Raw genomic sequence first — 24,388 nt, 5'->3', positions numbered from 1 at the left:
GAGCGGCGAGGGCGAGAATCTGGGGCAGTGGGTGGCAGGAGGCCAGATCAGAAAGGGAGCTTTGGGAGTCCCACATCCTGGAAGTGGCAACGCTTTGAGGAATATATAAGTCTCAGACACGCCGAGTGACCAAGACGAGGCAGAGCAGGCTGCCGGCGTGGAGGTCAGCAAAGGAGACAAGCGGTTCTGTTGATGACTCACCAAAGGTGGGCAAAGACTTCACAGAAAACGATAGCGGACAGGACTGGAAAGAAAGACCTTTGTCCAGATGCTCTAAATGGTCAAAGGTAAAAGCCACAAGGCAAGCAGGGTGTGGTGGAGCACGATTGTAACCTCAGTGACTCAGGAAGCCGAGGCGGAAGGATTGCAAGTTCAGTGACAGCCTGGGCAATTTAGTAAGCCCCTGTCTCAAAATAAAAAAATAAAAAGGGCTGGGAAGTGCAGGGTGGTGATGCAGTCCTGTCACATGGGAGGTTGAGACAAGAGGACCACAAGTTCTAGGCCAGCCTCAAAACCTTGGTGATATCCTCATCAACTTAGCAAGACTTTGTTTCAAAATAAACAATAAAAAGAGCTGGGAGTGTGACTTGGGGGCAGAATGTCCCGGGTTCAATCCCCAGTACCGGAAAAGAAGGGGTGACCTGGGGATATAGCTCAGTGGCAGAGTGCTTTCCCATCATGGATGAGGCCCCCGAAAAATCCCAACACTACAATGGGAAGGGAATTAGCAGTATATGCAAATGTGTATACTAGAGGAAAGGTGGCTGGTCTTGAAGACAGGTAGAGAGGGGTAGATATAAGAAACGCCAGTTTCCTTCCCTTACGCTACAGGTGGAATGAAGAGCAACCACGCTGTCCGGTCATTTCAAACATGCTATCAACCCATATAATATAATTTGGTGAAAGGAATATAGGAGGAAAGGGGCATGGATATAGGCTGCCTTATTTACAAAGAAAGTGGTTATTAGAAAAAAAGATCAGGATAGGAAGAAGTAGTCCTGGGTGAGGGAAAGGCTAATCTGTCAGAGGATGAACCAGCGAAGGGTTTTCATGCTGGCAATGACTCTGCAGATTAGATATGAGAGTCGGGCCCAGGGGTGCAGCTGAGACGGGAGGATCGGAGGATCGAGGTCAGCCGGCGTAACCTAGTGAGACTCTGTTTCAACATGAAAAGTAAAAAGGGCAGAGGATGTAGCTCAGTGGTAGAGTGGCCTTGGATTCAATCCCCAGTAACACAACACACACACACACACACACACACACACACACACACACACACACGAGGTTCAGGGAATGGGGCTTCTGAGGAGCACGCTGGGTGAGCCCTTAGCGTTAGTGTAGGAGTGGTGCTGGGTAGGAGGAAGAAATGCCTTTTTATGACGAGTCCTGGGGAGTTAACAGCCCTACTCTTGCCCTGGTGACTGCTGTCTGGGTAATTTAATACCTTCCTATGTGATATGAAGGCACTGCACCCAACAGCTCACAGAGTTGAAGCCAATGGAAACAACTGTGTAATAAATGGTCTCAAATGTTGGCTCTGTTCCTAAAAGGCTTTGCGAAGGGAAGTTTGGCTTGCCCTGCTATCTCCTCCCACCGGCTAAGCCCCAGGAATCTATCCATAGAAGGCAAGTGGGTATTTGTCTTAGACATAGCACTTGGAGAGGAAACTAAAGCTCTTGTGTTTTTCTAGGACTCTGGGCTTATATCCTGAGGTGGCCAGGTTTGGCTATTTCTCCGCTGCTCTCTTGGCCCCCCACTTAATTGGTGAATTTCTCACTCTCGTGGTGCTTGGTATGGTCCAAAACCCCAATATCGTCAATAGTGTGGTGGCTCTGCTGAGCATAGCTGGGGTGCTTGTTGGATCTGGATTCCTCAGGTAAGAGAACGATTCACAGCGTTTCGGTTGGTATGATTTGTCATTAATGACGACCTGATCAGATTGCTAGACAGGAATTCCAGAGGAGAGCTATGTGCGACAGCATTAATACTACTTGCTAATCATTACTGCCTTAGACCTTGGATCATTTTATTCAATAGAATGGCTTACTTATTGGGAATCAGGAGATGACAACACAAGTGTATTATTAATGTGATTCACATATAATAAGCCACTAAAACAAGAAAAGCCAATCTGTATGTTCCAGAAAAATCCACAGCCCACCTTACAGGTGAAACAGTATACATGTTAGTTTGTTTCAGACCCGGCATCATTAAATTTGTATTTCAGTTCCCAATTCCCAATTATTTTTAGGAATTAAGACTAGTTGGATAAGAAAAGAACCTGTAGGGTCGGGTGCAGTGGTGCATGCCTGTAATCCCAGTACTTAAGAGGCTGAGACAAGAGAGTTGTAGGTTTGAGGTCAGACTCAACAACTTTATGAAGCCCTCAGCAACTTAGTGAGAACCTGCTTCAAAATAAAAAATAAAAAGTGCTGGGGTATAGCAATAAAGTAGAGCCCCCCTGGGTTCAGTTCCCAGCACAACAACAAAAAACAATAGACATCTTGTAGAAGACTGCACAAGAAACTATCAAGACTTAAATGATACATACCAAATGTTAGCTAATTCTTTGAGTGATGCTTTTATTTTTTCTTCATATTTTGTATACTTTATAAATTTTCTCTAACAAGCATCATTTTATAACAAATATCACTTTATAACACTTTATAAAATGATATAAAATATAATTTTATAACAAATATAAACAAGCATCATTTTATAACAAATAACACACATATTCACACATATACATTTTTTTAAAAAGTGGCAGAAGAAAGGGTAGAAAAATTTTGTAAAATTTCCTAGGTGGTCCCTGAGGAAACATAAAGAAGATTTTGTTTCTTTGGCTTAAAAATAAAATTAAAAAAAACCCTCCAGAGCATCTACTGTTTGTAATTACATATATATGTGTGTTTAGCTCATAGAGCAACCTATTTTCATATAAGAAAACTAGGTTCAGACTTGACTTTGTTCAACTTTCCTCACAATGAGAAACTTGTGGTGTACACAGCTCCCTGGACAAAAGGCTGATCTAGGAGCCAGAGACTTCCTACACGGCTTAGCAGCATGACTAATGTCCTCATTTTTTTGTATTTTTTTTTTTTTTTTTTGCGGGTGTGGGGATGGAACCCAGGGGCATTCGACCCCCGAGCTACACCCCCTGCCCTACTTTTTATTCTTTATTTTGAAACAGGGTCTCACTAGGTTGCAGAGGGCCTCACTAAGTAGCTGAGGCTATCCGTGAACCGCGATCCTCTGGTCTCAGCCTCCCGAATGCTGGGATTACAAGCGTGCGCCACCACGCCCAGCAAAATGGAGGTTCTTATCTGGGCCCCACCTACCTTAAGAGATCATGAGGGATAGACAAGATAGTCAGCATGAAAACACTGCAAACTAGAATAAGTAATGCCCAGTGACATACCATAAAGCAAAGTGAAATATGTTTGATCAATCAAGAGGTCTCATCCCGAGACCCTCAGCAACATGGCAAGATCTTGTTTCAAAAAAATAAAAACAAAAAGTGCTGGAGTGTAGCTCATCGGTAGAATGGCCCCACGTGCAACGCCCAGTACTAAAGAAAAGACCCTGTCACTGCCCACCACAGCTACCTCGTGTTGTAGCCTTTACCTAACAGACTGCCCGCCTCTTGAGGGCAGAGCTGGGGTTCGTTTATCATTAGTCTTTCTCAATGACCACCCAATAACTGAAAGTGGAATTTGGGGCTTGCTTGGGATTAGGAAACCGTAAATACCAAGTATAAGGATGTCATGGGTATTTGTACTATTTTAAGTACTTCTCGGCACAGAGAGTTTGCTGCTGTGCATTTTTAGGGTCTTAAGGACATATGCTCTTTGTCCCCAACTACATTGTGACTTCTTTAGGGATAGGACAGAACTAGTATCTGGCAAACAGAATTAATATCTATTTTTACTGATAGAGATTATACAGTAGATCCAGAAGGCCGCAGTATAGCGTGAAGTGTCTCCTGAAATAAACCGGAGAAGAGGTAGCAGTCATTTTCACAGTGATTGGATGTTTGCTCTCTCCCTCCCTTATACCCCTTGTATTCTTAGGGTACACAGCAACACCTCCAAATCTCTGTTTAATCACAAATACTGTCCTCTAATATAATGTGTGCTAGGCATGTGTTTTCTTGTATGTTATGTGAATGATGCATACAAAAAATCAGATACAAATTGAGCATGAATATATTTACTGGACCATCAGGTTATTTGTTTATTTTATTTTTTTTGCGGATCTGAGGATGGAACCCCGGGGCATTCGACCTCCGAGCCACACCCCCTGCCCTATTTTTTATTCTTTATTTTGAATACCGGGTCTCAGTGAGTTGCAGAGGGCCTCACTAAGTAGCTGAGGCTGTCCACGAACCTCGATCCTCAGGTCTCAGCCTCTCGAATGCTGGGATTACAAGCATGCGCCACCACGCCCGGCTGGACCACCAAGTTATGATAAAAAATGAGTAAGTCCTACATTTACTGACTTGAAAGGATGTCTGAGACATATATTTGGGAGAAAAAAGCAGGTCAGGAAAGAGTATGAAGAGTCTTAATTCTATATGTAAAATTTTATAAACATATTCATTATGTTATGCATACATACAGGTATATGTATATATAAATAATTTTTTCACCAAAATGTTAATGCAGTTATTTCTGCACAATGGTATTTTTTATATTTTTCAATATTATCTGAAGAATTTTATCATGAGCATAATTTTTAATAGAGATGAAAAATTATATCTGTGTTAGAAAACACAAAATAAGGATTGCTGTTCTTTTCATTTGGTAAAGCTATTCACCAGAGCCTATTAAATTATTCTTTTTTCTTTTTCTTAAGAAATATAGAAGAAATGCCCATTCCTTTTAAAATCATCAGATATTTTACATTCCAAAAATATTGCTGTGAGATTCTTATAGTCAATGAGTTCTATGGACTGAATTTCACTTGTGGTAAGTATTTTATTTTGGAATGTTATTTTTACCTTTTACTCTGAGGAAACAATTTTCAGAGGGCAATGTATTTTGGGAATAAATATTTTATAATATATTGATTTAAAAACCCTGTTTTGTTCAAATTCTGTTATGCTTTTTTAATTTTTAAAAATTTTAAATATATTAGTGCATTGTATTTATACATATAATGGGGTAAAAAACTTGTGTAGACATAAATGCACATATCACCCAGCCAGCCCCCACCCAGTCCCCACCTCACTTCCTCCTATCCCTCCCTCCCATGCTTGGTTTAGTGGTTGACTTTGATATGAATAAGTACATCATGCACTTTAAAGCATTTCCCTCGGCCCCCTCCCATCCCCACAGTTAGGTTGCCTTATTTGCTCCTCTATAGGATTTCCTTTTTCACCTGGAGTTCCTCCTATGACCCCTTTCACCCTAGCTTTCACATATTAGGGAAAGCATCCAATTCCTTACTTTTTGTGACTGACTAATCTTGCTTAGCATAATGTCCTCAAGATCCATCCATTTCCCTGTAAATACCACAATTGTATTTTTTCTATGGCTGAGTAAAATTCCATTGTGTACATATCCCACAGTTTTGTAATCCATTCATCTGTTGATGGACATCTTGGCTGGTTCCATAGTTTGGCTATGGTGAATTGTGCAGCTATGAACATAGATACACATGCATTAGTTTGGTAGTTTGGTTTTCTATCTTTTGGGTAGATACCCAGAAGTGGTATTGCTGGATCGAGTGGTAGATTTGTTTCCATTCTTCTGAGGATTCTCCATACTGTTTTCCAAAGTGGTTGCACTAATTTGCAATCCCACCAACAATGTCTTAGAGTTCCCACTTCTCCACGTCCTCGCCCGCATCTGTTGTTGTTTGTGGTTTTTTTTTTTTTTTTTTTTGGTGGTACTGGGGTTCCTGGAAGCCCTTCTACCTCCGGGCTACACTCCCAGACCTATTTTTGCATTTCTTTTTTTATTTGGAAACAGGGTCTCCTAAGCCAGCGCGTGGGGCTAGCTTCGAACCTGCACGATCCTCCTGTCTCTGCCTCCCAAGCGCGGGGATTACAAGCATGCGCCACCACGCCCAGCATAAACAAGTTTTTTTTAAAGGGTAAAGCACAGTTACTACATGAATAGCTTTTGAAAAAGCTACATTTAATGATAATGTATATTTTAAGTGAGTATATTACTTTAATGTCACAAATATATCAAAGCTGTTTTAATGACTATATGGCAATAATACCTTCTTGTCACAGTGAGGTTTATTGATTTTCTTCAGAGAAAATGTATTCAGATTGCTTCCAGCCTTTAATATTCCTTTAAAGATTATGACTTTAATCTTTAAATGAAAGATGGATGATGCTGAAAAAAATTTAAAATATACCTACAAAAAATAAAAAAAATTAAAAACCTTGTTTTGAAATAAAGTTCAACATTTTCTGTGATTTTTAAAATAAAAAGATAGGCATTAGCCAAGTTAATTTTTTGTCAAAAGTCAAAAGCATAAGGCCACTTTGGTTTTATTAGAAACTGACAGACGTTTTATACACTGAGGTAAATTTTAGCACATTCTAGACAGACTCAGTTCCCCTATCTCCTGAACAAATTGGAAGTAGGCCAAAGTGGCTTCCTGTTCCCCTGAATGTACACAGACGACAGCTGAGTAGAGCCATTCCGATAGCAAAAGTCTATTCCCCAGTCCCACAGGTGAGCACTGGGAACACAACATGATCTTTGGGGCCATAGGAAATTCAAAGACCTCTAAAGACAACTAAAAAAACATGGTAAAATTTAGTTTTAAATATTTTTAGGTGATAATGTCAATGACTTCAGGGTACTTAGTGCTAGGTGATCAGGATTTTTAGCAGGAATATGGCAATGAATCTTTACTCCGAATAGAAACAAACACATTTCCATCTTCAAATGAAGCCAAGGTCTGGTTCTTTCTTGCTTTATCTAATTGTGAATTACAGGTTCTTTAAAATGTTCGGTATCTTTCATGAAGAAGGACACTTAGCAGCGTAGTTGGTAAATACTTGCTGACTGAGTAGCTGGAGCTACAGCATAGCTGACACTGTCAATCTTTTCCTCGGCAGGCAGCTCAAACAATTCTGTGACAACACATCCAATGTGCGCCATCACTCAAGGAATCCAATACATTGAGAAGACCTGCCCAGGGGCAACTTCCAGATTCACAGTGAACTTTCTGATTTTATATTCATTTATCCCAGTTCTTGTCATCCTGGGAATAGTTGTTTTTAAAATAAGGGACTATCTCATCAGCAGATAGCGATGGGCACTGCAGGAAAATGGGACCTAAGTTGCGAGCTGCACAAGATGCTTCAGATGTCTGGAATAAGAATGCCCTGGATTTCTTTCTTGATGGAACAGTTTAAGTCTTTTAACCATTAAGACTCCATATGTGCCCTCGGATCCACACAGAACTCGAGTGCGCAATGGAAGTGGTTCATAATGTCCCAACTTGTGCGGACATGTAGTATTTGAAAATTGTGACTGAGCCAGTCCAAGAATGTAAATAATGAAATGATTCATAAACCTATAGAAGACTAGTGTGACTGTTTTCTTTGCTGTAGACACAGAAAAGTCAGTTTAAAATATTAAGTTTATAATTGATAAAGCATTCAGAAACAAATTTGAATGATTAATGACTAGAAGGAATAGGAAAAAAAGTTATGGGTTTAATAGAAGCAAAGCATTAAGCAAAATTAAGAAGGCTTTAGCTGCCATTTAAAAGCCACATTTATGTGGACTTGTCCACAAGAGAGGACTGGGCCACCCAGTCACATGGAGAGGACATGGGACAGACGGTAAACACCACCGATCAGAACACCCAGTGATTTTACCAAAGGAAAAAATGAAAAACTTCAGGAAGCAGCTGAATGGTGAACAGTGCACGCCAGACAGACTTCTGATGGTACTTTAAAAGATGAGTTTGCTATATTTTGCTTTCTCGTTTATTTATCAAATCAAAAGTAAATGTTACTAGATAAGGTGTATACACTGAAAAATTACTTCTTTAAAGTTGGAAAACAGCTGTTATTTAAAGTCCATATAGAAAAAGAATGCTCACTGACACATTTCCACCAAGGAAGAGAGGGTCGTATACTAGGAATTCATGGTGTTGACTTGTGGAAAGAATGTTAAATACAAACAGATACCTATGTCATGTATTTCTACGGATGAAAGGACAGACATAGGCAATTAAAATGGATTTTCTACCAAATGACTGATTATCTTTGATTGATCTTTACTTCATGTACAGGTCTGAAAGGAAATTGTCTGTGTTACCATGGCAACTGTGAGCGAGACTGTCCTAGAGAACACATGAACTTGTTCAGTTGCTGTGACCTAACTTGTAAAGAATGATAAATTATAGCACTTGAGATGGCTCACATTAGAGCAGGCAGGATCATTTCATTAAGGGAACCACAGTCAAATTCTATTGCTTAGAACAGTATTTAAGGACCTGGAGAATATGGTAAATTACCAGAAGAGTATTGTCAATTTTTATAAAGTCTTTGACACTGATGATTATGGTATAATAGTTACATAATGCCTTACAGATTATATATGTCACATCAGTTATAGACAATTCTGGAGATGATAATCTATTAAAGTAGTTCAAAGAGAGTCCCACAGGAACCTCTTTTGAAATCACTGATTTCGACTTACAAAAGATATGGGTGTACAAGGTAAGTGGAAACATTTTCTACTATTCATATGCAGATGAATTTCATTCTAGCTCAGAAACATTTGGAAAATTGACATTGCACGTGACTTCCAGCTATTAAATGTTAGTGATAGCATCTGAGGAAAACACAGTGTCTTTCAACATGTGACAGTTTGTGTCTCAAGTCAAAAATGGACAGTGATGTTTAAGAAAATCAAATTACATAATAAAAATTCCTGTTACTATTGTGGAATAGGTTGTTTCTTCCCACCAAGTCGGTGATGTTTCTGAGATCATAATGTTCACTATGAATTTAAAGGGAGCTCTTTCTCCACAGCATGCAGGGGGGGGGATCTGTTCTTAAGACTGAGATTCCACAAAAACATGCGGAAAACTCTGTTCCCAAGTGTTAGAACTGCATGCCCTGCAAAGAGTTCATGAAGCCCGACTGCATCTCCATAGGCAGACGTCCACTCAGATGACACTCGTCAGTCTTAGGGTTCTTGGACCTGGTAAATGCGCTCCTTTGAAGCTAGGTGCTTGGCATATTAGAGTCAATGTATTTTATATGTGGAAATGAAAAGGCGAGAATAACTTTCCTGATCAGTGATAGCAATTATACTTAAAGTTGAATGCAGCTAGCAGGAACACAGGTTTGCAGAGTTGGGAAGGCTCTTAAAGATGCCACCCTGGGCATGTTCCTGGTTATTCCCAACTGATGAAGTTGTGGTTTTCCTCAATTCGCCTGTATTTTTTTTCCCCCAGTATTGGGGATGGAACCCAGGGGCATCCTACCTCTAAGCTACATCCCCAGCCCTACTTTTTATTCTTTATTTTGAAACAGTCTCACTGAGTTGCAGAGGGCTTCAGTAAGTAGTTGAGGCTGTCCTCAAAGCGTGATCCTCCTGTCTCAGCCTCCCAACTGCTGGGATTACAAGTGTGTGCTACCACGCCTGGCCTTTTCCTGTTCTTAAAAAAGTAATACTTAAACAAATGTGTCCGTCTCACTGGGGGGTGCTGATGAAAAAATGTGCACTTTAAATAAGTACTTTCAGGTTCTTCTTAAGCCTTGGTATTAAAAGTAAAATCCTGGCACCTGTGAACCCAATTCTAGTTTCCCACCAGCTACAGCTGACTATACCTTCTAGAAGGGATGTATTTAACATGGGCACTTAACCTTAGACTTAAAACCATTACCAGCCAGGTGTGGTACTGTTCGTCTGTAGTCCCAGTACTTGGGAGGCTGAGACAAGAGGATTGCAGGTTCAAGGCCAACCTAAGAAACTTAGTGAGACCCTGTTTCAAAATAAAAAAGAGGGCTGGGGTTTAACTCAGAGGTAGAATGCCCTTGGGTTCAAGCCCCAGTACCACAAAAAACCTGTTACCAAACACTTTTGCTTTTATATTTTTAAAAACATAAGCAGAAACATACATATGCTGCACTAAATTTATACAACTCACACAATATTAGAAAGTTCTTTTATTTTTTAAAAAAATCACATAGCCGGGCGTGCTGGCGCACACTTGTAATCCTAGTGCTTGGGAGGCTGAGACAGGAGGATTGAACAGGTTCAAAGCCAGCCTCAGCTACGTAGTGAGGCTCTCAGCAACTTAGTGAGACCCTGTTTCCAAATAAAGTATAAAAACAGGTCTGGGAGTGTAGCCCGGAGGTAGAAAAGCCCCTGGGTTCCACCCCCAGTATCACCAAAAATAAACCAAAACCAAAAACAAACAAACAAACAAACATGTAGTTCAGTGTGTGGTGGAGTATGCCTGTAATTCCATTACTTGGGAGGCTGAGACAGGAGGATTACAGGTTTGAGGACAGCCTCAAAAACACAGCATGACTCTGCTTCAAAACAAAATATAAAAAGGGCTGGGGTCTATAAAAGAGTGGGGTGAGCCTGGAGGTAGAATGCCCCTGTGTTCAATCTCCAGTAAAACACACACACACACACACAAAATAAAATAAAATAAAATAAAATAAAATAAAATAAAATAAAAACATGTAGTTATAAAATTTTCCCTCCTAAAAGGCTCCAAAACATCCAGGGAGTTGCACTAGAACAAGAAATTCAGCTTTTCTTCTAACAAATTATACATCTTGTTTCACATATAGCCACAACAATTAAGAAAATAATCTTATTTGGCTCTGGCAAAAGTAAATAAATAGAAAATAGTTGACAGGTTCAAGGATCCAGGTCAATTTGTTTCCAGGACTTTGAAGAACTTCGCTTGTACTGCTCCAGTTCCTGAAACAAAAAATACGTATCACTTTAAGGAAAATCAACCTTACAAATTCAAGGAGGCACCTTAACACTGCCTTCGAATCTCTCCACGGCACTGTCATCCTCCACAGTCCTGATAAGTAATTTGTAAGTGATTGTTCTAAGGGTTTATTTTCTAGAAATACAATCTTCAAAGTCTCTGTGGTCTAAGCAGAGATGAATTTATTAAAGTTTCAGACAAAATGATATGTTACATAGCAGATATAAATTGTCTTTCAACTAATAAAACATTTGTCATATTTTAAATATTGAACAGCCATCTTATTTTTAATTGCTATTCAGCTCCTGTCAAAGACTTGGTTGAAGCTGGCAAAATATCATATTTAAGATGCTTATATCGTTCAATCCAGTGATTCTACTTTTAGAAATTCATAATACAAAATTATAACGACGTGAACAGGATGTGCATGGAAGGAAATCTGTGAACAGGATGTGCATGGGAGGAAACTTGTAATCTTTGTCTCTCAGCATGCAACCGGAGACAACTCAGATGTCCCCAGCAGAGTGCTTAAAGCCGCTCTCGAGGCAGCCGAGCAAAAGTAACGGTAGACGTCTGTGCACGTGCAGACAGCAGCCAGGGAGAAGGCAGGGTACTACCTGTGCTGCTTTACAGATTTCACAGCTTTTGAATCTTTTTTACAATAACGGTATATTTTGTTGTTCTATCTCCAAGCTACAGCCCCAGATTTTTTTCATATTTTGTTTTGAAATAGGTCTCACTAGCTTGTTGAGAATCTCATTCTTTTGTTAAGGCTGTCCTCAAACCCTCGATTCTCCTGTCTCAGCCTCCTAAGTCCTGGGATTACAAGGGTATACCACCACACCTGTCTCAATAATGATATCTAAATCTACATTTTATAAAATAAAGATAAATTTTAATCAAAGTGGGTATCCTGCCTGAAACAACTGGCATAAGGGGACTATGTAAGGGGATTTCCTCCTGTCTACCTCTATGTTGTTCAATATCTAAATAAATGTTCCAAGTATATTATTATTTTGGATAAGTAAAAGGTATTTTCTCTGCCAGATAAGGCTATCACTGCCCATTGGTTACTATAATATTAAATTTCATACTTGTTATGGAAAGAAAATTCATTTTCACTTTCAGAAAAATTGCCGATTATCTTTCATACCTATAAATTACCAAAATTTATATTAAAAAGTTTTAAAACTGTATATGGATGTTAGAAGAATTTTTATAGTAATAAATTCAAAATATTCTTCATACTACTTTGGTATATATTATATATATATATATATATATGCCAAATACATATGTGTATATATTATAAAGTTTTCAAATATATATATTTGGGGGTGCTGGGGATTGAACTAAGGGGCATTCTACCTCTGAGCTACACCCCCAGCCCAATTTTCTATTCTTTATTTTAAAACAAGGCCTAAGTAGTAGGGGCTGGCTGGGAACTCCAATCCTCCTGTCTCAGCCTCCCAAGTACTGGGATTACAAGCTTGTGCCACCACATCATTTTCTAATAAATTACATTTAGTTTACCATTTATCTACCACTTATTGTTTCAAAGATTATTAACCTATAAAGAAGAAACAAATTAGCATTGTAAACCTCTTCATAAACTAGAAGAGGTGAATTACTTTTACCAAGGTAAAGGTGAGGACATTGCTTTGCAATTCTCTGCTACATGTAGCTCTCTTCTGCAGACAGTAAACTGAGAGAATGGGACTGGTCAAACAAGCAGAGGCGGAAGTAACTGCTGGGATTCGGGACTCACAGAGGCACTGGCTTCCAGTATTGCCAGCATGTGAACTCAATATAATGATTAAGGTGATAACAAAGACGCCTGCCTGCCCTCTTCCTCCACTCAGTTTTCTTTCTTGTACTGGAAACTGAACCCAGGAGCATTGTACCTCCAAGGCAGACTCTCAAGCCTTTATATATTTTTGTTTTTGAAGTGGGGTCTCACTAGGTTGTGAGGCTGTCCTCAAACCTTAGCTGCAATCCTCCAGTCTCACCCTCCCCAGTACTGAGATAACAGACGCGCAGCGCCGTGCCTGCCAAGGCTTTCTTTATCCTGTAATTCTTTATGGCTGCTTTCCAGAGCCATTTAAAAAGTGAAAGCAAAACTAAGTTTCCACCCTCTTAAAAACCTTTGAAAGTTTTCAAATATACATGGTCTAGGGTCCTATGATGCTTAAAACAGCATCTTCAATAAAGGATTTTTCTACAACCCTGTGAGTTAGTATTTGTGTGTTTATTTTTGTTTATTTTTAGCAGTGCTGGAAATCGAGCCCAGGACTTCATGCGTGCTAGACCAGCAGTCTTACCACTGAGCTATCTCCTCATCTGTGTGTTCAAAGAAATTATAGGCCTAGGTATTATAAGCAAGTTAATTTTAAAATTGGAAATTCAAAAAATATCTGTGGCTGTCTAATAAGACCTTAAACAATAACTGTTTACCCAAACCTTTTCCCTCCCTCCCTATCGTCCTTCCTTCCTCCCCTCTGTGTGGCTTTCTCTTTCCCTTTTCCCACCTTCCCTCCCTCCCTCCCTTCCTTTTTGCTTTTTATGGGGGTTACTGGAAAATGAACCCAGGGATATTCTACCTCCAACTTCCAAGCTACATTTCCCTAGCCCTTATTTTGAAACAGGAGCTCCCTAAGTTGCTGAGGCTGGCCTCGAACTTGTGATCCTCCTGTCTCAGCTTCCCTAGTATTGGCCAGCTTGCCCAGCTTGATTTTGCTTTCTTTAACAAAAATATAGAAAAGGAGTAGGAAGGCTCAACAAGTGCTTTCTACATTCATATTCCCTAAAACTAGGAGTGCCTTAAAACTAGAGGATTTACAAAATCTAGAATATACTGATTAAGTATCTTCTTTTGTTTACGTGAAATCTTCCAAAAGAAAAACCTTTCAGTAATTCTAACAAAGAGAGCTAATCAGGAAAGACCCTTAGTGTGCAGGCAAGGTCGAAGGGGTCTTCTGACCAATCTGACCTGTTCAGGATGGTTTCACAGGTCATGAGGATCACCACGCACCTGTAGGGACCAGGGGCAAATGGATTCTGGACAGCTCCTGTGAAATACCCCACTACCAAGACTTCCACTAAGATATTCAGAAATGGGATCCTTCTCTACAATGGAGGGATAATGGCCAAAAGACAGACACATGTTCTTGCCCAAGGATTCAACAAGACATGGGAGGCTTTCCTGAAGTCCTGAGTGCTGGAGAAACTGAATAGAAGTCACAGTCTATCCCTCCACCCTGGAGGTGTCGTGCTCTAATTTCATTACAAAAGCTTAAAGGCCTTGAACTTCATTTTCTGTTTATTTCGGATAATTATTTAGGTCACTAATAATGGGGCTTGTGACTGAGGAGAGTCAAACACATGATCGTGTCTGGTTTTCTGTAGGCTCAGGGTCAGCCCTGGACTCATGGGCAATTTTTATACATATTTGTGAAATTTTCACAATATATATTTCAATATATATACACATATATATGTATGTACATATTTTTACATATATTATGATATATTTTAGGACATATTTATTTACATATATACATTACAAAATATGTAAATATATATACACATATATTTTTGGTATTGGGGATTAAATTCAGGAGCATTCTACCTTTGAACTACACCTCTAGCCGTTTTTTTAAATTTCAAGACAGAGTTTGCTACATTGCTAAACGTCTCACTAAGTTTCTCAGGTTGCCTTGAACCTGCAATTCTCCTACCTCAACCTCCCAAATACTGGGTATACACAATTAATTTTATTTTAATGAAATGAGCTTTTCTCTCTCTCCTCCCAAGAAGAACAGGAATCAGAAGCAACTATTTAGGGTAAAGGTGTGCAGGCACATAACACACAGTCTAAAATTCTTTAATCATTTACAGGCTGCTTTTTTGTTGTTGTTGTTGTTGGTACTGGGGTTCCTGGAAGCCCTTCTACCTCTGGTCTACACTCCCAGACCTATTTTTACATTTTTATTTGGAAACAGGGTCTCCTAAGCCAGCGCGCGTGGCTGGCTTCAAACCTGCATGATCCTCCTGTCTCCGCCTCCCAAGTGTGGGGATTACAAACCTGTGCCACCACGCCCGGCTACAGGCTGCTTTTAAACAAGGACACACTCTTATATAGTTATGGAAAACTCTGAGCTAGAATTAAAATTTAGAAGTAGGTAAATACCCTTTTATTGTAAATGAATATTATTGTTCCAAACGTCAAGTAAAATCTGAAGAGTATGGTGTTACTTTCACTGAAAAATGCTGAGTAGCAATAATCATCGTAAGAGATGAATGGCAACTCAAAAAAAGAACTGGAGGTAACTGGCTGGACTTTCACCTAACACAACTAGAAGTGACTCTCCTGCCCTGATCAAAAGGAAAGCGTACATTTCAATGTTTAGAGGGAAATCAATAAGAATCTTTCAACACCTATAGAGCATTTTCTAATACCTAAGTCAACTGTGCATACAACTGGAGACAACTTAGGGTCTTGAAACTCCTTTGAGAATGCACAAAATAATATTTGAATTTAAAATCTGTATATCAGAATGTGAATTTTTGGAATCTGATATCAGTGAAACTGTTATGTGTCAAAATTACTATGGCATCTTTAAGGCAGAAGCACACACTGATATTAAGGATCGATGTGGACATTCTGAAATCAACTCAATTCATGGGCCAAACAACATGAATGAAACTTTTATAGGCAAAATTAGGATACTGCAACTTTTCAGGTAGGTTAAAAACATCTCAGCCAAGAGCCTATGGCAATTTGCGACCAGCTATCCGAGAGGCTCAAGAGTCAAGTGAAGAATGGCGCAGGCACTGTGGGGTTACTAAGGTGAAAATGTACAATGCTCAGAAACGCTCTAGCCCTTTAGTAACACCCGTGCATGTGAACTCAGTAAATGTGATCACTATGCAGAATAAACAGATACTCTTATCAGCAATGGCAGTTAACTATTGACTCCTATATATTAATCCAGAGATAACGTTCTCTAATCTCTACAGCCAAGGTACACGTGTATTACGTGCTATGTGAGTTCATTCTGCTGTTTCTCTAACATGCTTCTTACGTTACAACTAGGAAATCTTCCAAAGAGCCATGACATATCTTTCAAATGCTCAGAAACACTGTAGTCTTTAGTGATAACCATGCATGTGAATTTAATAAATGTGATAATTATGCAATATAGTAGATATTCTTATCAACACTGACAACACTGATTAATATTAAATATGAATCCAATGACTAATCTGTGAAGCCAAGGTACGTATGTAATAAGAGTTGTGTGAGTTCACCTACTGTCTGTGCAGCCCGCTTCTTACTTTGCCATAGCTGTAAAACCTTCCAGACACTTGAAAGCTGAGTGCAAAGAAAAGAATCTTGGTAACAGCTCCCAGCAGACAGCTGTCTTCGGCTTGCCCTTGCAACCGTGTGACTGGCCAACTCACAGAGGTCTACAAATCCCGCCCCACGGGCTTTCAGGGTTCAGTCTAGAGTGTTCGCTATAACGAGGCTTCCTTATACAAATGCAGGTCATGCGGTGCCTCATTACATGAAACTAAAAGGAGATCTGAGAAAAATATAAGTGCATTATTTGAGTCATGGTGACTTTACCAACTCTTATATTCTTATATCAGACTTGTATATGAAATTGGGACTATCTAAGAATATATGAAATGGCTACTTTTTTTTTTTTTTTGGACTGGGGATTGAATCCAGGGTCATTCTTCTACCTCTGAGATATACCTCCAAACCTTTTTTTGTTTTTGTTTTTGAAACAGGGTCTTACTAGAATGTTGAGAGTCTCTCTAAATTGCTGAGGCTATCCTTGAACCTGCAATGTGATCTTCCTGTCTCAGCTTCCCAAGAACTGGGATTACAGGTATGTGTCACGATGCCCAACTAAGGCTTTTTTTTGGTGGTGGTACTGGGGTTCCTGGAAGCCCTTCTACCTACGAGCTACACTCCCAGACCTATTTTTTTATACTTTTTTATTTTTGGAAACAGGGTCTCTTAAGCCAATGTGGCTGGCTTCGAACCTGTGTGATCTCCTGTCTCAGCCTCCCAATGTGGGGATTACAAGCATGCACCGCCACGCCCGGCTAACCAAGTAAGGCTTTTTTTTTATCCTGCAATTCTTCATGGCTGCTCTACAGAGCCATTTAAAGGTTTCTACTCTGACTCTTAAAAACCTCTGGAAGTTTTCAAATATAAATGATCTAGGGTCCTATAATACTTAAAACAGCATCTTCAATAAAAGATAATAAGAAAATGTTTCTATAACCCTGTGAGTTAGTATTTGTGTGTTTAATTTTTTGTTTCTTTTTGGCAGTGCTGAAAATCGAATCCAGGGCTCCATGCATGCTAAACAATCAGTCTTACCACTGAGCTATCTCCTCAGCTGTGTGTTTAATAAAATCATAGGCCTAGGTAGTATAAGCAAGTTAATTTTTAAAATTGGAAATTCAAAAAATATCTGTGGTTGTCTAATAAGACCTTAAACAATAACTGTTTATCCAAACCTTTTCCTTCTTTCTTTCTTCCCTCCCTATTTTTGCTTTTTTTTTTTTTTTTTTTTGGTGGGGGGAGTACTGGGAAATGAACCCAGGGATATTCTACCTCCGACCTCCAAGATACATTCACTTCCAAAGCCCTTATTTTGAAACAGGGTCTCCTAAGTTACTGAGGCTGGCCTCAAACTTGTGATCCTCTTGTCTCAGCCTCCCTAGTATTGGGCTTTCAGGTATGTGCCACCATGCCTGGCTTGATTTTGCTTCCTTTAACAAAAATATAGAAAAGGGGTAGGAAGGCTCAACAAGTACTTTCCATATTCATATTCCCTAAAACTAGGAGTGCTATACCCCAACTCTATTATATTTTTAATTAATTAATTAGCTAAGTAATTAATTTTAATTTATGGGGGATTGAACACAGGGGCATTCTACCTCTGACCTACACCCCCAGCCCTATTTTTTATTCTATTTATTTATTTATTTATTTGCAGGTCTGGGGATGAAACCCAGGGTCATTCTACCTCTGAGCTACACCCCCAGCCCTATTTTCATTCTTTGAAACAGGATTTCATTAAGTTGCAGACGGCCCAAGTAGCTGAGGCTGGCCAGGAACCACGATCCTCTGGTCTCAGCCTCCCAAATGCTGGGTTACGAGCGTGCGCCACCACGCCTGGCTTTATTCTTTATTTTGAAACTGGATCTCACTAAGATGCTGAGGGTCTCACTAAGATGCTGAGGCTGGCCATGAACCTGGAATTCTCCTGTCTAGCCTCCTAAGTACTGGGATTACAAGCATGTGCTACCATGCCTCATTTTTTTTTTTAATTTTCGAAACAGGGTCTTGTTATGTTGCTGAGAGTTTTCCCTAAGTTGCTGCGGCTGTCTTCGAACCTGTGAGCCTTCTGTCTCAGCCTCCCAAGCATACTGGAATCACTGGCATGTACCACCATGCCCAGCTCCCCAGCCTACACTTTTAAGCGTTTTCCTGAGATACTAGGTTCTTTTAGGCATCGTTATGTGTTTTCACACTGAGCAGGTCTTAACTCCACAAGATAGTTTTTCTGGTGCAAAAGAAGTATGTCTGGATTTTTTAATGAAAAATGAAACTTCTCAGATAATTCCACAAATGAAAGCATATTTTATATCTCTCCAGTAGCAAAGTAAGAATCACTACCCATCTTTAACATTAAGTAAACTAGAAAAATGAAAAAGGATATGTGAACATCAAGTTATCTCTGGGTGGCAGAGTAAGTGATCTTTAAATTTTTTCCCTACGCCTATCAGGATTTTTTCTATAGTACAGATGTAATATTTTAATAATCTTAAGAGTTAAAAGAGACACTAGTTAAAATAAATTGAGGAAAACATACATGGAATTCCCAAGACATCCCAGCTCCTGTAATAAAGCTTGAGATGAAATTAAGTCAATGCTTGGGTGATACCTGATCCTTCTGAATTCTCATCTCGTCGACTTCACTTTCAGCATACTGAGGGTCTCGTGCAGGGTCTTTGATATCTTTCAATGTGTTGATACTCTGAAATTATAATTTTACAAAACATTTCATGCCCATAACCTCAAACCTCCAGTGGATACCACCTGACAGACCAAGCTCCGGCCCCCGGCCTGGCTTCGAAGGCTTTCTAGACCACCCACCTCCTCGCATCCCTGGGAGGCCCATTTCAAATTCCCCCAGGTGTTCTGGCCTCCTTGCCCTTTCATATGTTGCCTTTCTTTTCTCTAACAGCCAAAGAGCTCTGGCTTTTTGTTTTTTGGGTATTAGGGATTGAACCCAGGGCATTCTACCTCCAAGCTACCCACTAGCCCTTTTTATCTTTATTTTGAAACAGGATCTTGCTAAGTTGATGAGAGTTTCACCATTTGCTGAGGCTGTCCATGAACCCATGATCCTCCTGTTTCAGCCTCCCAAATACTGCGACTGCAGGTGTACCCACCACACTCAGCTTCCAAAAAGGTCTGTATGAAAGTAGGGCAGGACCTAAGTCTTATTCATCTTTTAGCCTCCACAGTGCCTATTTACAACAGACTTTTAGCAAATGTTTAGTTGAATTTTGAGCATGAGACAGAAAACAAAGTTATCAAAATATGCTATTTGGAATATTTTCTGTAACTGTTGAATAGCTTTATTCTTGATTTAGAACATTTAGAAATACCCAGGTGTGGTGACGCACACTTGTAATCCCAACATTCAGGAGGCTGAGACAGGAAGTTCGCGGTTCGTAGCCAGCCTCAGCTACTTAGTGAGGCCCTTTGCAACTCAGTGAGACCCTGGTTTTTTTTTGTTTTGTTTTGTTTTGTTTTGTTTTTGGTGGTACTGGGGTTCCTGGAAACTCTTCTACCTCCAGGTTACACTCCCAGACCTATTTTATACTTTTTTAAAATTTGTAAACAGGGTCTCTTAAACCAGCGCGACTGGCTTCGAACCTGCGTGATCCTCCTGTCTCTGCCTCCCAAGCATGGGGATTACAAGCGTGCACCCGGCTATGAGACCCTGGGTTTTTTTTTTTTTTTTTTTTTTGGCACTGGGGTTCCTGGAAGCCCTTCTACCTCCGGGCTACACTCCCAGACCTATTTTATACTGTTTATTTGGAAACAGGGTCTCTTAAACCAGCGCGACTGGCTTCGAACCTGCACAATCCTCCTGTCTCTGCCTCCCAGGCACAGATTACAAGCGTGCGCCACCAAGCCCGGCTGTTTTAAATTAAAGAATCAAAAATAGGGGTGGGGGTGTAGATTGAAGGTAGTGTGCTTCTGGGTTCCATCCCCAGCAACAAAACAAAAAAACAAACAAAAAAAAACCCCAACAACAGAAATAAATACCTTTGGTGGAAAGAGCTTTTCATACACCTTTTTCCATAACTCCATCGGTGAATGGGCATGAAGCTTCCCAATGTCATTATCAGGAACAGGAGGAGACCCTAAAATTGGAAGTTTGACTCTAAGTGACTGCATTGATTAAAACATTACAAACCACCAATAAACATATGACTTTCTCTCTCTCCCTCCCTCTCTCTCTCTCTCTCTCTCTCTCTCTCTCTCTCTCTCTTTCTTTTTTCTTTTCTTTTCTTTCTTTCTTTCTTTTTTTTTTGCAGAACTAGGGATTAAACCTAAGGGTTCAACCTACCTCTGAGCTACAGCCCCATTTTAATTTTTATTTTGAAACAAGGTCTCACTAAGTTGCAGAGGGCCTCACTGAGTAGCTAAGGCTGGCTGCAAACTTGTGATCTCACTGTCTCAGCCTCCCTAGTACTGGGATTACAAGTGTACGCCACCATGCCCACTTATAAATATATAAATCTTAGATCACTAACTTCCCATCTCCCTACTGTAGTCTCCATTAAAATTTACTGTATCTAACTCAGCAAGCACTGGACATATTTTAATAATGGAAGAAGAGGAGGCAAGAAGTAATCTGCAATTCTCATCTGTTACACCCTATACCTATGTTTTTACACTATTAAAAGTAATTAATTACATATATGCATGTGTGTGTTTGTGCATGTGTGTGTTAAGAATTGCATACTGCAGCATCATTTATATTAAAAAAATTGACCACAGCCAAGTTGTCCATCAAGAGTATATAGTGAACTAAATTATGCACAGCCTTGCTCTGTAACACTCTCCAGGGGCTAAAACAACAAGTTTATATGTAGCATTGCAACAGAAAACCACTAAGGCATAATGAATAAAAAAGGAAATTTCAAAATGATGTATACTGACATAATTATGTTAAAATAAATAGTTTGTCAGGCATGGTGGCACACACTTGTAATCCCAGTATTTGGGAGGCTGAGACAGGAGGATCGTGGTTCGCGGACAGCCTCAGCTACTACTTAGTGAGGCCCTTTGCAACTCAGTGAGACCCTGTTTCAAAATAAAGAATAAAAAATAGATCAGAGGTAGAATGCTCAAGGGTTCCATCCCTAGTACTGGAAAAAAAAACCCCACACACAAATAGCTTTTTCTATGCTACATAGCATGTGTGTGAGTACAGAGAAAACTGGGAAGCTATATAACAAACTTGTGCCTTATATGCACTATTTTAACTTTTTATAGGGAAAAATGTATTTATATGTTACATGCATAGTTTAACTTGAAAAATTATAAAACTTGCTCTTTTCTAGTAATTTTCAATCTATAACCTGAGATTTTTTTTTTATTCTATCATCTATATTCTTAACCAAAACTGGTTCACTGTTGACGTTCTAGAACCTCCTTACCACTTTGGTGAGAAAGGCTGATCTTATTCTGCTTTGCCAAGTTTTACTTATATTCGTGTGTGTGTGTGTGTGTGTGTGTGTGTGTGTGTGTGTGTGTGTGTGTGTGAGATGTACCTACTTCTTTCACAGACTGTAGCATGTCTTTCCATCTTCACATGGGCTTTCACAGTATAAGAGTTTTTAATTTTGATGAGGTCTGAGCTCGGGGTTTTTGAAGCCAGCAATATTAACCCTTTTCTGACCTCTACTACTCACACGGGCAAAGGAATTTCATCAGCATTTTCTATCAGTACATACGGCGATCCTCACTGCTACTAAAATTAGGTTGGTGCTAGATGCTATGTACAAAAATAAGTCTTCATGACAGTTCATTAGGCAAAACCATCCCTATGCCTTTCATTGCAATTCAATCTATAATCTCATTACAAATGTCTCTACATTTGAAGTCCAGTCACCTTTAGCATCTAAGCAATGGAGGATGGGAAATACAAAAGGGAAAGAACATTCGCGTGTTCAAATCAAACTATCACTTCCAATAAATTTGTAGGCCCAAAGAGATTTATTTATTTATTTTATTTATTTATTTTTGGTGGTACTGGGGTTCCTGGAAGCCCTTCTACCTCTGGGCTACACTCCCAGACCTATTTTATACTTATTTTTTATTTGGAAACAGGGTCTCTTAAACCAGCGCAGCTGGCTTTGAAGCTGCGCGATCCTCCTGTCTCCACCTCCCGAGCGCAGGGATTACAAGCGTGTGCCACCACATCCGGCTCAAAAGAGTTTCATTTAAAAAAAAAAAAAAAGCCCCAGTGTGCTGATCTCTAGTCCACTAAAAAATTTGCACATATTTTTTCCCCTCAATTTCCAAGTACTTTTAAATTTTAGCTCCTTAGCCGGGTATGGTGGCAATCACTTGTGATCTCAGTACTTGGGAGGCTGAGACAGGAAGATCGTAGGTCTGCAGCCAGCCTCAGCTACTTAGGCCCTCCACAACTTAGTAAGATACTGTTTCAAAAGAATAAAAAATAAGGCTGGAGTTATGGAGGTAGAATGCCCCTGGATTCAATCCTCAGCACTGCAATACAACAACAACTAAAACCAAAGCCAAAACCCAAAATAACTAGCTCTGAAGAAACATAAGGGGTTTGATATATATGCTCTTAAACTTCCTTCTGATGAACAAGACTGTGGTTTCTGTGAGATTAGGAAATATGTCCTCTAGATAAAACAAGCTATTTTTATCATGAAAAATTAAGCCATACCTAACTGGTACAACTGTATTCTTTATTTATTCTGTCACTTCAATCTCTTATATTTATATGCATCTTTGAATTTATAACATATAATCCTTGTTTCTTCTAAACTCAAGGAACTAATTGTGTGTGTGTGTGTGTGTGTGTGTGTGTGTGTGTGTGTGTGTAACCCAGGGACATTCTACCTCCAAGCTACACCCCCAGACCTAATTTTTTTTTTTTTAATAGGGTCTCACTAGACTGAGAGTTTCACTAGTTGCTAAGACTATCCTCGAACCTGGATCCTTTGTCTCAGCCTCCCAAGTACTGGGATTACAGGTGTGTGTGTGCCACCACTCCTGTCTAAGGAGCTAAAATTTAAACGTACTTGGAAATTGAAACAAAAATCATATGCAAATTTTTTAGTGGACTAGAGATCAGAAATCAGTCTCTTACGCGGTAACATCTCTTCTATCACAAATGTGTCAATGTGATTCACGTTGCACCAATACTGGGCATATAAATAAATGTGCACGAACTAACTGCAGTAATAATGAAATAAGAAATCATGGAATGGTGAAGACAAAGGGAACAGGTAGTAGGATAAAATCAATAAGCAATTAAAAAAAGATTGAACAATCTTAATAAGTTCACCAACCTATTTGACATAAAGAATCCAATCCTGCTGTAATAAACAGCGGTTTATTCTGATCCACACATATTGATTTGCTACATGGAGAAGAAAAAAGATTCTAATTTAGTTTAACAATCAAATACGCTGCTACACTGTACTGTAAACATGATAATCAGGTTTCATATCTAGAAACTGATAAAAACAATTCTCCAAATGAACAAGTGAATATTAATTTAAGTGATTTCAAAAATTAAAGCATGTACCAAAAAGAAAAGACAAAATATATTTTAAGTACAGCATGAATAAAGGTTTTCCAGCAAAAAAAGTGACAGACCCACGGTACCTTAAATTCAGACCAAGAAAATAGCACAGCTAAGTAAGCTACATATTAAAATTTTCATTTCAAATTGATATACAAAGTAGTAATGGGGGGAAGCTATTAAAATGGGAGAAAAGTAGTAAAAAAAATTGGGGAACATGTTTAATAGCATTCATTTATTCTAGTTTCAAACAAATATTACATAATATTTTAGTTGTAAAATTTGCATGGTGGCACATGCTTGTAATCTTAGTACTTGGGAGGCTGGGACAGGAGATCACGGGTTCACGTCCAGCCTCAGCTACTTAATGTGGCCCTCTACAACTTAGTAAGACCCTGTTTCAAAATAAAGAATAAAAAAATAGAACTGGGGTGTAGCTTAAAGGTAGAATGCTTATAGGTCAATTCCCAGTGCCACAAAAAAAAAGAGAGAGAAAGAAATAATTAAACAATATAAGAAACAGGAGATAATAAATTATCCCTTTAAGA

General features: G+C 39.3%; 2 protein-coding genes across 2 annotated transcripts in view; one reads left to right on the top strand and one right to left on the bottom strand.

Annotated features, from left to right (window-relative positions):
• The window catches only part of ABCG5 (ATP binding cassette subfamily G member 5), a gene marked incomplete at both ends in the record, with an annotated part of 30,677 nt that extends 23,399 nt beyond the window's left edge, over positions 1–7,278 (top strand). Inside the window, 3 exons of the mRNA XM_080711184.1 lie at positions 1,691–1,876; positions 4,858–4,974; positions 7,089–7,278. Coding sequence (XP_080567310.1) covers positions 1,691–1,876; positions 4,858–4,974; positions 7,089–7,278 — 493 coding nt within the window. The remainder of the gene's footprint in view (positions 1–1,690; positions 1,877–4,857; positions 4,975–7,088) is intronic.
• A 3,590-nt stretch (positions 7,279–10,868) lies between these two features.
• DYNC2LI1 (dynein cytoplasmic 2 light intermediate chain 1) overlaps positions 10,869–24,388 on the bottom strand; it is a gene marked incomplete at both ends in the record, with an annotated part of 39,891 nt that continues 26,371 nt past the window's right edge. The window contains 4 exons of the mRNA XM_080711359.1: positions 10,869–10,931; positions 18,918–19,010; positions 20,315–20,412; positions 23,605–23,675. Of these exons, the coding sequence (XP_080567485.1) occupies positions 10,869–10,931; positions 18,918–19,010; positions 20,315–20,412; positions 23,605–23,675 (325 nt within the window). The remainder of the gene's footprint in view (positions 10,932–18,917; positions 19,011–20,314; positions 20,413–23,604; positions 23,676–24,388) is intronic.

This window comes from Muscardinus avellanarius (genome assembly GCF_963383645.1).
Source record: "Muscardinus avellanarius genome assembly, chromosome: 15".
In the NCBI taxonomy this organism is placed as follows: Eukaryota; Metazoa; Chordata; class Mammalia; order Rodentia; family Gliridae; genus Muscardinus; species Muscardinus avellanarius.
This window is presented reverse-complemented; position numbering and strand designations above follow the sequence as displayed.